Source organism: Panulirus ornatus, chromosome 49 (assembly GCF_036320965.1).
Source record: "Panulirus ornatus isolate Po-2019 chromosome 49, ASM3632096v1, whole genome shotgun sequence".
Taxonomy (NCBI): Eukaryota; Metazoa; Arthropoda; class Malacostraca; order Decapoda; family Palinuridae; genus Panulirus; species Panulirus ornatus.
In genome coordinates, this window is record NC_092272.1 from 4,082,031 (window position 1) to 4,099,244 (window position 17,214).

Consider the following 17,214-nt stretch of genomic DNA (forward strand, 5'->3'; position numbering starts at 1 on the left):
AAGAACGACCCATTCACCATATATATATATATATATATATATATATACATAAATGCCCATACATATGTATCAATGTATACATACATATACATACACAGACATATGTATACACATGTACATATTCATGCATGCCCTGAATCCATTCCTTGGGCCACCCCCACCACAGGAAACAGATATATATATATATATATATATATATATATATATATATATATATATATATATATATATATATATATATATATATTATTATTGTTATTATTATTATCAAATAAATAATAAATAAATAATAAACATATATATATATACATATATATATATATATATATATATATATATATATATATATATATATATATATATATATATATATATATATATATATATATATTTAATAACTGTATTTTTAGAAACATAAATTAGTTGTACAATAAATGTAGTAATTTACTGAAACTCTGGCAGGTGTAAAACTGGTCTCTTACTGGTTAGGGCCTGTACTGTCATCCTTACAGAATGTATTTGAGCGGCTACCTACAGCAGGGGGAAGTGTTACAGTATTACCAGCTGGCCTACTCGTTACACTAGACGATCTGCTTCTGCTTCCTGTCACACTTGATGTTAGAGTGGCTGAGGGTGTTGGACTAGTTCCCCTTCCTGTACCTAGTCCTATAGGACGTCCAGACTCTCTCATAGGTGACCTAGTAGCCCTACGCCCCATGGCTGCTCCTTTTGATCGGGCAACGACATTTCCATTCTTGACATCAATCTGCCTTCTTGGTTCTGTCTTGCTCGCCTTTGGAGTCCTTGGGGTGTGAGTACCACTGTCTGAGCGTAATTGCGGTGAGGGCTGACCTTCTTGTTGGCTCTGTCCTGTCTTGCTAAGATTTGTGAAGCTGCTACGAAATTCTGGTCGCCGAGTGGGTGTCTGAGGTCTTGGCTCTGTTGACTGTGTCCGAGCAAGCTGCTAAAAAAAGAGTTTTACCATTAGTTAATAAATTATACTAGGAATCCTTGGAGAGATCCGTAATATATTTCAATAAGTATAATTTATTTCATGAAGTGTATCACCTGTTACTTAACAAACAAATACTATACCTCCAGTTGTATTTATAAAAGTATTTAAGTGTTAACATCACCTCAAGGTACATAACCATTTCAACATTGATACAGCAATGTTTCATCAGTATAAGAGCACTTACATGTAGAACTTTGCCCTTTGAGCTTTCGAAATAGAAGCACTGACACAGTACAGATTATCCAGCATGCTTAAATTAAAATTCACAAGGCCTTACAGTGTTTTACACCAGATTCACTTACTTATTATTATCATTATATTTTTAACTGGGCAGTATTCAGCAACTGCTTCACTAATGATGAAACCATGTCGAAATGAGTCTTTAACACTCATGGGTGTGGATTGGGCCTTTATGTTACGCAAGATTATGTTGTTGCAATCCTCTAACAGTAGAATATAGATTAATATAATGCAGACTTAGAGATGCATCTCATCAGCAACATGTAATATCATCCTTATATAAAGAAAGTAATACATCCAACACTACCTGAACAATATTTGCAACTGGCAAAAGAGTTTAGTAATATACATTCTTTTTTCTTTCATACTTATTGGCTGCTTCCTGTATTGGTAAGGAAGCACCAGTAAGAAGCACCAGGAACAAAGAAAAGGCCTCTGTTTCTCACAATCAACATCTATTCTCTAATTGTCATGTATAATGCACTTAAATCCATAACCAAGCTCCACAGACCCTTCTGTGGTTTCCCTAGGCTGCTTCATATGCCCTGCTTTAGTCCACTAACAGCAGGTTGCCTTTTGCATATGATATCACTCCATGTACACCTTTCATCCTCCTGCATGTTCAAGCACTAAACACTCAAAATCATATTCCTTCCATGCTTCCATATCCAAGTAGGTCTCCCCCTTCTTGTCTCCTCCACTTCTGGCACATGTGTCCTCCTTATCTTCTCACTTGCTTTCCATGTCCAGATGAAAGCTGGCAAGGCAGCGGGTTTGGATGGTATTGTCATGGAATTTATTAAAAAAGGGGGTGACTGTGTTGTTGACTGGTTGGTGAGGGTATTTAATGTATGTATGACGGAATGCATGCATAGTGCCACTGTACAAAGGCAAAGGGGATAAAGGTGAGTGTTCAAATTACAAAGGTATAAGTTTGTTGAGTATTCCTGGGAAATTATATGGGAGGGTATTGACTGAAAGGTAAAAGCATGTACAGAGCATCAGATGGGGAAGAGCAATGTAGTTTCAGAAGGGGTAAAGGGGGTGTGGATCAGGTGTTTGCTTTGAAGAATGTATGAGAAACACTTAGAAAAACAAATGGATTTGTATGTAGCATTTATGGATCTGGAGAAGGCATATGACAGAGTTGATAGAGATACTCAGTGGAAGGTATTAAGAGTATATGGTGTGGGAGGCATATATGGTGTGGGAGGCAAGTTGCTAGAAGCAGTGAAAAGTTTTGTAAGGCATGTGTGCGAGTAGGAAGAGAGGAGAGTGATTGGTTCTCAGTGAATGTCGGTTTGTGGCAGGGGTGTGCGATGTCTCCATGGTTGTTTAATTTGTTAGGGAGGTGAATGCAAGAATTTTGGGGAGAGGGGCAAGTATGCAGTCTGTTGTGGGTGAGAGGGCTTGGGAAGTGAGTCAGTTGTTGTTTGCTGATGATACAGCGCTGGTTGCTGATTCAGGTGAGAAACTGCAGAAGCTGGTGACTGAGTCTGGTAAAGTGTGTGAAAGAAGAAAGCTGAGAGTAACCGTGAATAAGAGCAAGGTTATTAGGTACAGTAGGGTTGAGGGTCAAGTCAATTGGGAGGTACATTTGAATGGAGAAACGTTGGAGGAAGTGAAGTGTTTTAGATATCTGGGAGTGGATTTGGCAGCGGATGGAACCATAGAAGCGGAAGTGAGTCACAGAGTAGGGGAGGGGGCGAAAGTTCTGGGAGCGCTGAAGAATGTGTGGAAGGCGAGAACATTATCTTGGAAAGCAAAAATGGGTATGTTTGAAGGAATAGTGGTTCCAACTATGTTATATGGTTGCGAGGCGTGGGCTATAGATAGGGTTGTGCGGAGGAAGGAGGATGTGTTGGAAATGAGATGCTTCAGGACAATATGTGGTGTGTGGTGGTTTGATCGAGTAAGTAATGAAAGGGTAAGAGAGATGTGTGGTAATAAAAAGAGTGTGGTTGAGAATAGCAGAATAGGGTGTTTTGAAATGGTTTGGTCATATGGAGAGAATGAGTGAGGAAAGATTGACAAAGAGGATAAATGTGTCAGAGGTGGAGGGAACGAGAAGTGGGAGACCAAATTGGAGGTGGAAGGATAGAGTGAAAAAGATTTTGAGCGATCCAGCCCTGAACATGCAGGAGGGTGAAAGGTGTGCAAGGAATAGAGTGAATTGGAATGATGTGGTATACCGGGGTCGTCGTGCTGTCAATGGATTGAACCAGGGCATGTGAAGCGTCTGGGGTAAACCATGAAAAGTTTTGTTGGGCCTGGATGTGGAAAGGGAGCTGTGGTTTCAATGAATATTATTATTTTTCTTTTCAAACTATTCGCCATTTCCTGTGTTAGCGAGGTAGCATTAAGAACAGAGGACTGGGCCTTTTGAGGGAATAGCCTCACCTGGCCCCCTTCTCTGTTCCTTCTTTTGGAAAATTAAAAAATAATGAGAGGGGAGGATTTCCAGCCCCCCCGCTCCCTCCCCTTTTAGTCGCCTTCTACGACACGCAGGGAATACATGGGAAGTATTCTTTCTCCCCTATCCCCAGGGATAATTATTGTAATTAATCCAAGGGTCAATTAACTGCTTAATATTACAAAATGCAGTCTTTTGACTCCAAATACTTAATCATCATATAGAGTAACATTTATACACATATTTTCATTAAAATCTGAGAAAAATGCAAGGCTATAGCCTCACATTTTTCTCGATTTTTATGAAAAAATGAATTTTCTTGAAAATTTCAGCATGGCCTTGGATTTTTCTTGATTTTTTTGAAAAAATGGTTTTTCTTGAAAATTTCAGCATTGATGCTTTTAAGTATGCAGAATATGAATCTGTGGTCAAAACCTAAAAATTCATATGATTAGCTGAGTAATTAGCATGTGAATATTATTATATTTAATCCAAGTGTTAATTAAATACTTAATATTACAAAATGCAGTCTTTTGGCTCCAAATACTTAATCACCATATAGAATAACATCTATACAAAGATTTTCATTAAAACCTGAGGAAGTTGAAAATCTGAGCAAAATACAAGGCTTGGATTTTTCTTGATTTTTTAAAAAATCTATTTTTTGTATATTTCAGCATAGATGCTTTTAAGTATGCTGAATATGAATATGTGGTCAAAACCTAAAATTTGTATAATTAGTCGAGTAATTAGCATATGAATATTATTATAATCAATCCAAGTGTTAATTAAATGCTTAATATTACAAAATGCAGTCTTTTGACTACAGATACTTAATCACCATAGAGAATAATGTCTATACACAGATTTTCATTAATAATCTGAGCAAAATGCAAGGCTTGGATCTTTCTTGGTTTTTTTGAGAAAATGGATTATCTTGAAAATTTCAGCATAGAAGCTTTTAAGTAAGCTGAATATGAATTTGTAGTCAAAACCTAAAAATTCGTATAATTAGTAGAGTATATACATGTGTATGGGGGTGGGTTGGGCCATTTCTTTCGTCTGTTTCCTTGCGCTACCTTGTAAACGCGGGAGACAGCGACAAAGCAAAATAAAATTTTTTTTTTTTTTTCTTTGTCTCTGTCTCCTGCGTTTGCGAGGTAGCGCAAGGAAACAGACAAAAGAAATGGCCCAACCCACCCCCATACACATGTATATACTCTACATACATACATCCACACACGCAAATATACATACCTACACAGCTTTCCATGGTTTACCCCAGACGCTTCACATGCCCTGATTCAATCCACTGACAGCACGTCAACCCCGATATACCACATCAATCCAGTTCACTCTATTCCTTGCCCTCCTTTCACCCTCCTGCATGTTCAGGCCCCGATCACACAAAATCTTTTTCACTCCATCTTTCCACCTCCAATTTGGTCTCCCACTTCTCCTCGTTCCCTCCACCTCCGACACATATATCCTCTTGGTCAATCTTTCCTCACTCATTCTCTCCATGTGCCCAAACCATTTCAAAACACCCTCTTCTGCTCTCTCAACCATGCTCTTTTTATTTCCACACATCTCTCTTACCCTTACGTTACTTACTCGATCAAACCACCTCACACCACACATTGTCCTCAAACATCTCATTTCCAGCACATCCATCCTCCTGCGCACAACTCTATCCATAGCCCACGCCTCGCAACCATACAACATTGTTGGAACCACTATTCCTTCAAACATACCCATTTTTGCTTTCCGAGATAATGTTCTCGATTTCCACACATTCTTCAACGCTCCCAGAATTTTCGCCCCCTCCCCCACCCTATGATCCACTTCCGCTTCCATGGTTCCATCCGCTGCCAGATCCACTCCCAGATATCTAAAACACTTCACTTCCTCCAGTTTTTCTCCATTCAAACTTACCTCCCAATTGACTTGACCCTCAACCCTACTGTACCTAATAACCTTGCTCTTATTCACATTTACTCTTAACTTTCTTCTTTCACACACTTTACCAAACTCAGTCACCAGCTTCTGCAGTTTCTCACATGAATCAGCCACCAGCGCTGTATCATCACTGAACAACAACTGACTCACTTCCCAAGCTCTCATCCCCAACAGACTTCATACTTGCCCCTCTTTCCAAAACTCTTGCATTCACCTCCCTAACAACCCCATCCATAAACAAATTAAACAACCATGGAGACATCACACACCCCTGCCGCAAACCTACATTCACTGAGAACCAATCACTTTCCTCTCTTCCTACACAGACACATGCCTTACATCCTCGATAAAAACTTTTCACTGCTTCTAACAACTTGCCTCCCACACCATATATTCTTAATACCTTCCACAGAGCATCTCTATCAACTCTATCATATGCCTTCTCCAGATCCATAAATGCTACATACAAATCCATTTGCTTTTCTAAGTATTTCTCACATACATTCTTCAAAGCAAACACCTGATCCACACATCCTCTACCACTTCTGAAACCACACTGCTCTTCCCCAATCTCATGCTCTGTACATGCCTTCACCCTCTCAATCAATACCCTCCCATATAATTTACCAGGAATACTCAACAAACTTATACCTCTGTAATTTGAGCACTCACTCTTATCCCCTTTGCCTTTGTACAATGGCACTATGCATGTATTCCGCCAATCCTCAGGCACCTCACCATGAGTCATACATACATTAAATAACCTTACCAACCAGTCAATAATACAGTCACCCCCTTTTTTAATAAATTCCACTGCAATACCATCCAAACCTGCTGCCTTGCCGGCTTTCATCTTCCACAAAGCTTTTACTACCTCTTCTCTGTTTACCAAATCATTTTCTCTAACCCTCTCACTTTGCACACCACCTCGACCAAAACACCCTATATCTGCCACTCTATCATCAAACACATTAAACAAACCTTCAAAATACTCACTCCATCTCCTTCTCACATCACCACTACTTGTTATCACCTTCCCATTTGCGCCCTTCACTGAAGTTCCCATTTGCTCCCTTGTCTTGCGCACTTTATTTACCTCCTTCCAGAACATCTTTTTATTCTCCCTAAAATTTAATGATACTCTCTTACCCTAATTCTCATTTGCCCTCTTTTTCACCTCTTGCACCTTTCTCTTGACCTCCTGTCTCTTTCTTTTATACATCTCCCACTCAATTGCATTTTTTCCCTGCAAAAATCGTCCAAATGCCTCTCTCTTCTCTTTCACTAATAATCTTACTTCTTCATCCCACCACTCACTACCCTTTCTAATCAACCCACCTCCCACTCTTCTCATGCCACAAGCATCTTTTGCGCAATCCATCACCGATTCCCTAAATACATCCCATTCCTCCCCCACTCCCCTTACTTCCATTGTTCTCACCTTTTTCCATTCTGTACTCAGTCTCTCCTGGTACTTCCTCACACAAGTCTCCTTCCCAAGCTCACTTACTCTCACCACCCTCTTCACCCCAACATTCACTCTTCTTTTCTGAAAACCTATAAATAAATAAATAAATAATAAATAAATATAATTAGCATACAAATATTATTATAATAAATCCAAGTGTTGAATGCTTAATATCAAGAAATGGCGTCTTTTGACTCCAAATACTTAATCAACATATGGAATAGCATCTATACACAGATTTTTATTAAAATCTGGGTAAGTTGAAAATCTGAGCAAAATGCAAGGCTTGGATTTTTCTTGATTTTTTTGAAAATTTCAGCACAGATGCATTTAAGTATGCTGAATATGAATCTGTGGTCAAAACCTAAGCATTCGTATAATTAGGAAAGCTATTAGCATGTGAATCTTATTATAATTAATCCAACTGTTAAACACTTAATATTACGAAATGCAGTTTTTATTTTTACTCCAAATACTTAATCACCATATAGAATAATATCTATGCACAAATTTTTACTAAAATCTGAGGAAGTTGAAAATCTGAGCAAAAGAAATCCTTCAATATCCTCACTACCCAATCTCTTCCTCATGCAGTCTTTCAGTTTAAAACGTGAAATATTTATAAATATAGTTATGCTATCCACCACCAACAATGTGCTTGTGTATGATATAAGAGTACTTATGAAATAAGAGCAAGTATGAAACTTAAGTGTTTTGTATACAGAGAAAATAAAAACCTTCAATATATATATATATATATATTCTTTCTTTTCTTTTCTTTCAAACTATTCGCCATTTCCCGCATTAGCGAGGTAGCGGTAAGAACAGAGGACTGGGCCTTTGAGGGAATACCCTCACCTGGCCCAATTCTCTGTTCCTTCTTTTGGAAAATTAAAAAAAAAAAAAAAAAAGAGGGGAGGATTTCCAGCCCCCCCCTCCCTCCCCTTTTAGTCGCCTTCTACGACACGCAGGGAATACGTGGGAAGTATTCTTAATCCCCTATACCCAGGGATAATCTATATATTCATTTATATATATATTTATTTATATATATATATATATATATATATATATATATATATATATATATATATATATATATATATATATATATATTATCCCTGGGGATAGGGGAGAAAGAATACTTCCCACGTATTCCCTGCGTGTCGTAGAAGGCGACTAAAAGGGGAGGGAGCGGGTGGCTGGAAATCCTCCTCTCTCTTTTTTTTCAATTTTCCAAAAGAAGGAACAGAGAAGGGGGCCAGGTGAGGATATTCCCTCAAAGGCCCAGTCCTCTGTTCTTGACGCTACCTTGCTAATGCGGGAAATGGCGAATAGTACGAAAAAAAAAAAAAAATATATATATATATATATATATATATATATATATATATATATATATATATATATATATATATTTTTTTTTTCATACCATTCGCTATTTCCCACGATAGCGAGGTAGCGCCAAGAACAGAGGACTGGGCCTTTGAGGGAATATCCTCACCTGGACCTCTTCTCTGTTCCTTCTTTTGGAAAATAAAAAAAAAAAAAAAACGAGAGGGGAGGATTTCCAGCACCCCGCTCCCTTCCCTTTTAGTCGCCTTCTACGACACGCAGGGAATACGTGGGAAGTATTCTTTCTCCCCTATCCCCAGGGATATATATATATATATATATATATATATATATATATATATATATATATATATATATATATATATATATGTGTGTATATTTTTTTTTTATACTATTCGCCATCTCCCGCATTAGTGAGGTTGCGTTAAGAACAGAGGACTGGACCTTTAAGGGAATATCCTCAACTGGCCCCCTTCTCTGTCCCTTCTTTTGGAAAATTAAAAAAACCGAGAGGGGAGGATTTCCAGCCCCCCGCTCCCATATGTATATATATATATATATATATATATATATATATATATATATATATATGCTTGTGGCATGAGAAGAGTGGAAGGTGGGTTGATTAGAAAGGGTAGTGAGTGGTGGGATGAAGAAGTAAGATTATTAGTGAAAGAGAAGAGAGAGGCATTTGGACGATTTTTGCAGGGAAAAAATGAAATTGAGTGGGAGATGTATAAAAGAAGGAGACAGGAGGTCAAGAGAAAGGTGCAAGACATGAAAAAGAGGGCAAATGAGAGTTGGGGTGAGAGAGTATCATTAAATTTTAGGGAGAATAAAAAGATGTTCTGGAAGGAGGTAAATAAAGTGCATAAGACAAGGGAGCAAATGGGAACTTCAGTGAAGGGCGCAAATGTGGAGGTGATAGCAAGTAGTGGTGATGTGAGAAGGAGATGGAGTGAGTGTTTTGAAGGTTTGTTGAATGTGTTTGATGATAGAGTGGCATATATAGGGTGTTTTAGTCGAGGTGGTGTGCAAAGTGAGAGGGTTAGGGAAAATGATTTGGTAAACAGAGAAGAGGTAGTAAAAGCTTTGCGGAAGATGAAAGCCGGCAAGGCAGCAGGTTTGGATGGTATTGCAGTGGAATTTATTAAAAAAGGGGGTGACTGTATTGTTGACTGGTTGGTAAGGTTATTTAATGTATGTATGACTCATGGTGAGGTGCATGAGGATTGGCGGAATGCGTGCATAGTGCCATTGTACAAAGGCAAAGGGGATAAGAGTGAGTGCTCAAATTACAGAGGTATAAGTTTGTTGAGTATTCCTGGTAAATTATATGGGAGGGTATTGATTGAGAGGGTGAAGGCATGTACAGAGCATGAGATTGGGGAAGAGCAGTGTGGTTTCAGAAGTGGTAGAGGATGTGTGGATCAGGTGTTTGCTTTGAAGAATGTATGTGAGAAATACTTAGAAAAGCAAATGGATTTGTATGTAGCATTTATGGATCTGGAGAAGGCATATGATAGAGTTGATAGAGATGCTCTGTGGAAGGTATTAAGAATATATGGTGTGGGAGGCAAGTTGTTAGTAGCAGTGAAAAGTTTTTATCGAGGATGTAAGGCATGTGTACGTGTAGGAAGAGAGGAAAGTGATTGGTTCTCAGTGAATGTAGGTTTGCGGCAGGGGTGTGTGATGTCTCCATGGTTGTTTAATTTGTTTATGGATGGGGTTGTTAGGGAGGTAAATGCAAGAGTTTTGGAAAGAGGGGCAAGTATGAAGTCTTTTGGGGATGAGAGAGCTTGGGAAGTGAGTCAGTTGTTGTTCGCTGATGATACAGCACTGGTGGCCGATTCATGTGAGAAACTGCAGAAGCTGGTGACTGAGTTTGGTAAAGTGTGTGAAAGAAGAAAGTTAAGAGTAAATGTGAATAAGAGCAAGGTTATTAGGTACAGTAGGGTTGAGGGTCAAGTCAATTGGGAGGTAAGTCTGAATGGAGAAAAACTGGAGGAAGTAAAGTGTTTTAGATATCTGGGAGTGGATCTGGCAGCGGATGGAACCATGGAAGCGGAAGTGGATCATAGGGTGGGGGAGGGGGCGAAAATCCTGGGAGCCTTGAAGAATATGTGGAAGTCGAGAACATTATCTCGGAAAGCAAAAATGGGTATGTTTGAAGGAATAGTGGTTCCAACAATGTTGTATGGTTGCGAGGCATGGGCTATGGATAGAGTTGTGCGCAGGAGGATGGATGTGCTGGAAATGAGATGTTTGAGGACAATGTGTGGTGTGAGGTGGTTTGATCGAGTAAGTAACGTAAGGGTAAGAGAGATGTGTGGAAATAAAAAGAGCGTGGTTGAGAGAGCAGAAGAGGGTGTTTTGAAATGGTTTGGGCACATGGAGAGAATGAGTGAGGAAAGATTGACCAAGAGTATATATGTGTCGGAGGTGGAGGGAACGAGGAGAAGTGGGAGACCAAATTGGAGGTGGAAAGATGGAGTGAAAAAGATTTTGTGTGATCGGGGCCTGAACATGCAGGAGGGTGAAAGGAGGGCAAGGAATAGAGTGAATTGGATCGATGTGGTATACCGGGGTTGACGTGCTGTCAGTGGATTGAATCAGGGCATGTGAAGCGTCTGGGGTAAACCATGGAAAGCTGTGTAGGTATGTATATTTTGCGTGTGTGGACGTATGTATATACATGTGTATGGGGGTGGGTTGGGCCATTTCTTTCGTCTGTTTCCTTGCGCTACCTCGCAAACGCGGGAGACAGCGGAAAAAAAAAAAAAATATATATATATATATATATATATATATATATATATATATATATATACCTTGGTAATGACCACACTTTCTAATGATTTTCATAACATCTTTTGTGGTCTGCTGAGTGTGTTTCTGCATACCATTTGAATACATGGGGCAAGATTCTATACTGTGTGAGACTATATCATGAAAATCCAAGTAGCTGAAAAAAAGAGTTGAGTTACACACCCTATGCAGGTATGGGTATGCTACAAACAAAAGGCACACATCAATATAATAGACCATCGATAATGATAAAAGTCATAAAAACAGGTATGCGTACAGACACAAATAATTACATCATAAGCACAAAGAGATCTGAAGCATCACTGTTATTTCTGCTGTGTCAACATAATAATTGCAAGACCAAAAGAAGTTACCTATCACTACAAACAAATGAAGATATGAAACATCTAAAAAAAAAAAGTACTGCACAGCACTATGAGACAAATACTTAACAGCTGGTTTTCATTCAACCATTAATGGAAATGATCTACATAATCAAACCTTTGTTTCGTTTCCTGACCCTTCATTTAGGAAGGTCAAAGTCTGACCTCGGGTGGCTGTGTTGGGTTTTCTGTGGGGAATCTCGTCCTCAGAGGCTGAGCTACCTGTAGTCTAGGAAAGAAAAGCAGTAGAAGCAGGTTATTACTTTTGCAGGTTAAGCAGATGAAGACTCGTCCTTAAAATCATAACTTTCTAACATGCACATGGTAAAAGAAAGATAAGAAAAAGAAAGTGGTGATGGCCACATGCTCAGCCAGTTATCAGAGGTGCTGCCATATAATATATATAAGGTAGATAGAATACTGTCCAAGTATCTCCTACATGCTATTGGGAATGGAAGCAAGGGGAGGAAAACCTCCTCTCCCATATTTCTTTACAGAAGAAGGAATAAAGGAAAGAGCCAAATTAGGATTAATTTTTGATACATATTCACCATTTCCCATGCAAGCTAAGTAGCGTCAAGAACAGATGACCGAGCTTTACAGGGAAAAATCTTCACTTAGCCCCTTCTCTGTTCCTTCTTTCAGAAAGCAAAACAGAAGGGGAGGATTTAAAGCCCCCAAGTTCCCACCCCTTTTAATTGTTTTCTATGACGGGCAGGGAATAAGTGGGTAGTTTTTTCTAACCCCCTATCCCCAGAAATAACACACACACACACATATATTTATTTATTTGCTTTGTCGCTGTCTCCCACGTTTGCGAGGTAGCGCAAGGAAACAGACGAAAGAAATGGCCCAACCCCCATACCCACCCCTATACACATGTATATACATACACGTCCCTACACGCAAATATACATACCCATACATCTCAATGTACACATATATATACACACACAGACATATACATATATACACATGCACACAATTCACACTGTCTGCCTTTATCCATTCCCATCGCCTCCTCGCCACACATGGAATAAAATCCTCCTCCCCCCTCATGTGTGCGAGATAGCGCTAGGAAAAGACAACAAAGGCTCCATTCATTCACACTCACTCTCTAGCTGTCATGTAATAATGCATCGAAACCACAGCTCCCTTTCCATATCCAGGCCCCACAGAACTTTCCATGGTTTACCCCAGACGCTTCACACGCCCTGGTTCAATCCATTGACAGCACATCGACCCCGGTATACCATATCGTTCCAATTCACTCTATTCCTTGCACGCCTTTCACCCTCCTGCATGTTCCAGCCCCAATCACTCAAAATCTTTTTCACTCCATCTTTCCACCTCCAATTTGGTCTCCCACTTCTCCTCGCTCCCTCCACCTCTGACACATATATCCTCTTGGTCAATCTTTCCTCACTCATTCTCTCCATGTGACCAAACCATTTCAAAACACCCTCTTCTGCTCTCTCAACCACACTCTTTTTTATTTCCACACATCTCTCTTACCCTTACATTACTTACTCGATCAAACCACCTCCCACCACATATTGTCCTCAAACATCTCATTTCCAGCACATCCACCCTCCTGCGCACAACTCTATCCATAGCCCATGCCTCGCAACCATACAACATTGTTGGAGCCACTATTCCTTCAAACATCCCATTTTTGCTTTCCAAGATAATGTTCTCGACTTCCAAACATTCTTCAAGGCTCCTAGAATTTTCGCCCCCTCCCCCACCCTATGATTCACTTCCTCTTCCATGGTTCCATCTGCTGCCAAATCCACTCCCAGATATCTAAAACACTTTACTTCCTCCAGTTTTTCTCCATTCAAACTTACCTCCCAATTTACTTGACCCTTAACCCTACTGTACCTAATAACCTTACTCTTATTCACATTTACTCTCAACTTTCTTCTTTCACACACTTTACCAAACTCAGTCACTAGCTTCAGCAGTTTCTCACATGAATCAGCCACCAGCGCTATATCATCAGCGAACAACAGCATACTTGCCCCTTTCCAAAACTCTTGCATTCACCTCCCTAACAACCCCATCCATAAACAAATTAAACAACCATGGAGACATCACACACCCCTGCCGCAAACCCACATTCACTGAGAACCAATCACTTTCCTCTCTTCCTACACATACACATGCCTTACATCCTCGATAAAAACTTTTCACTGCTTCTAACAACTTGCCTCCCACACCATATATTCTTAATACCTTCCACAGAGCATCTCTATCAACTCTTATCATATGCCTTCTCCAGATCCATAAATGCTACATACAAATCCATTTGCTTTTCTAAGTATTTCTCACGTACATTCTTCAAAGCAAACACCTGATCCACACATCCTCTACCACTTCTGAAACCACACTGCTCTTTCTCAATCTGTTACTCTGTACATGCCTTCACCCTCTCAATCAATATCCTCCCATATAATTTACCTGGAATACTCAACAAACTTATACCTCTGTAATTTGAGCACTCACTCTTATCCCCTTTGCCTTTGTACAATGGCACTATGAAAGCATTCCGCCAATCCTCAGGCACCTCACCATGAGTCATACATACATTAAATAACCTTACCAACAAGTCAACAATACAGTCACCCACTTTTGTAATAAATTCCATTGCAATACCATCCAAACCCGCTGCCTTGCCGGCTTTCATCTTCCGCAAAGCTCTTACTACCTCTTCTCTGTTTACCAAATCATTTTCCCTAACCCTTTCACTTTGCTCACCACCTCGACCAAAACACCCTATATCTGCCACTCTATCATCAAACACATTCAACAAACCTTCAAAATACTCACTCCACTTCCTTCTCACATGACCACTACTTGTTATCCCCTCTCCATTAGCCCCCTTCACTGAAGTTCCCATTTGTTCCCTTGTCTTAAGCACTTTATTTACCTCCTTCCAAAACATCTTTTTATTCTCCCTAAAATTTAATGATGCTCTCTCACCCCAATTCTCATTTGCCCTCTTTTTCACCTCTTGCACCTTTCTCTTGACTTCCTTTATACATCTCCCACTCATTTGCATTATTTTCCTGCAAAAATTGTCCAAATGCCTCTCTCTTCTCTTTCACTAATAATCTTACTTCTTCATCCCACCACTCACTACCCTTTCTAATCTGCCCACCTCCCACGCTTCTCATGCCACAAGCATCTTTTGTGCAAGCCATCACTGCTTCCCTAAATGCATCCCATTCCTCCCCCACTCCCCTTACGTCCTTTGTTCTCACCTTTTTCCATTCTGTATTCAGTCTCTCCTGGTACTTCCTCACACAAGTCTCCTTCCCAAGCTCACTTAATCTCACCACTCTCTTCACCCCAACATATATATATATATATATATATATATATATATATATATATATATATATATATATATATATATATATATATATTTTTTTTCATACTATTCGCTATTTCCCGCGATAGCGAGGTAGCGTTAAGAATAGAGGACTGGGCCTTTGAGGGAATATCCTCACCTGGCCCCCTTCTCTGTTCCTTCTTTAAAAAAAAATAGAAAAAAAAATATATATATATATATATATATATATATATATATATATATATATATTTTTCTTTTTTGCTTTGTCGCTGTCTCCCGCGTTTGCGAGGTAGCGCAAGGAAACAGACGAAAGAAATGGCCCAACCCACCCCCATGCACATGTATAAACATACGTCCACACACGCAAATATACATACCTACACAGCTTTCCATGGTTTACCCCAGACGCTTCACATGCCTTGATTCAATCCACTGACAGCACGTCAACCCCGGTATACCACATCGATCCAATTCACTTTATTCCATGCCCTCCTTTCACCCTCCTGCATGTTCAGGCCCCGATCACACAAAATCTTTTTCACTCCATCTTTCCACTTCCAATTTGGTCTCCCACTTCTCCTCGTTCCCTCCACCTCCGACACATATATCCTCTTGGTCAATCCTTCCTCACTCATTCTCTCCATGTGCCCAAACCATTTCAAAACACCCTCTTCTGCTCTCTCAACCACGCTCTTTTTATTTCCACACATCTCTCTTACCCTTACGTTACTTACTCGATCAAACCACCTCACACCACACATTGTCCTCAAACATCTCATTTCCAGCACATCCATCCTCCTGCGCACAACTCTATCCATAGCCCACGCCTTGCAACCATACAACATTGTTGGAACCACTATTCCTTCAAACATACCCATTTTTGCTTTCCGAGATAATGTTCTCGACTTCCACACATTCTTCAAGGCTCCCAGGATTTTCGCCTCCTCCCCCACTCTATGATCCACTTCCGCTTCCATGGTTCCATCCGCTGCCAGATCCACTCCCAGATATCTAAAACACTTTACTTCCTCCAGTTTTTCTCCATTCAAACTTACCTCCCAATTGACTTGACCCTCAACCCTACTGTACCTAATTACCTTGTTCTTATTCACATTTACTCTTAACTTTCTTCTTTCACACACTTTACCAAACTCAGTCACCAGCTTCTGCAGTTTCTCACATGAATCAGCCATCAGCGCTGTATCATCAGTGAACAACAACTGACTCACTTCCCAAGCTCTCTCATCCCCAAAAGCCTTCATACTTGCCCCTCTTTCCAAAACTCTTGCATTCACCTCCCTAACAACCCCATCCATAAACAAATTAAACAACCATGGAGACATCACACACCCCTGCCGCAAACCTACATTCACTGAGAACCAATCACTTTCCTCTCTTCCTACACGTACATATGCCTTACATCCTCGATAAAAACTTTTCACTGTTTCCAACAACTTGCCTCCCACACCATATATTCTTAATACCTTCCACAGAGCATCTCTATCAACTCTATCATATGCCTTCTCCAGATCCATAAATGCTACATACAAATCCATTTGCTTTTCTAAGTATTTCTCACATACATTCTTCAAAGCAAACACCTGATCCACACATCCTCTACCACTTCTGAAACCACACTGCTCTTCCCCAATCTGATGCTCTGTACATGCCTTCACCCTCTCAATCAATACCCTCCCATACAATTTACCAGGAATACTCAACAAACTTATACCTCTGAAATTTGAGCACTCACTCTTATCCCCTTTGCCTTTGTACAATGGCACTATGCACGCATTCTGCCAATCCTCAGGCACCTCACCATGAGTCATACATACATTAAATAACCTTACCAACCAGTCAATAATACAGTCACCCACTTTTTTAATAAATTCCACTGCAATACCATCCAAACCTGCTGCCTTGCCGGCTTTCATCTTCCGCAAAGCTTTTACTACCTCTTCTCTGTTTACCAAATCATTTTCCCTAACCCTCTCACTTTGCACACCACCTCGACCAAAACACCCTACATCTGCCACTCTATCATCAAACACATTCAACAAACCTTCAAAATACTCACTTCATCTCCTCACATCACCACCACTTGTCATCACCTCCCCATTTGCGCCCTTCACTGAAGTTCCCATTTGCTCCCTTGTCTTACGCACTTTATTTACCTCCTTCCAGAACATCTTTTTATTCTCCCTAAAATTTAAT

General features: G+C 39.9%; 1 protein-coding gene across 4 annotated transcripts in view; it reads right to left on the reverse strand.

Moving 5' to 3' along the window:
- Positions 1 to 349: 349 nt before the first annotated feature.
- The window catches only part of LOC139764328 (uncharacterized), a 67,765-nt gene continuing 50,900 nt past the window's right edge, over positions 350 to 17,214 (reverse strand). Inside the window, exons 15-16 of one of the 4 annotated variants that reach the window (XM_071690841.1) lie at positions 11,761 to 11,871; positions 350 to 961 (exon numbers count right to left, since the gene is read on the reverse strand). In XM_071690841.1, the coding sequence (XP_071546942.1) occupies positions 479 to 961; positions 11,761 to 11,871 (594 nt within the window). In that variant the 3' untranslated portion in view covers positions 350 to 478. Of the gene's footprint in view, positions 965 to 11,760; positions 11,872 to 17,214 lie in introns of all 4 variants that reach the window. The other 3 variants (XM_071690840.1, XM_071690843.1, XM_071690842.1) reach the window with 3 other exon arrangements.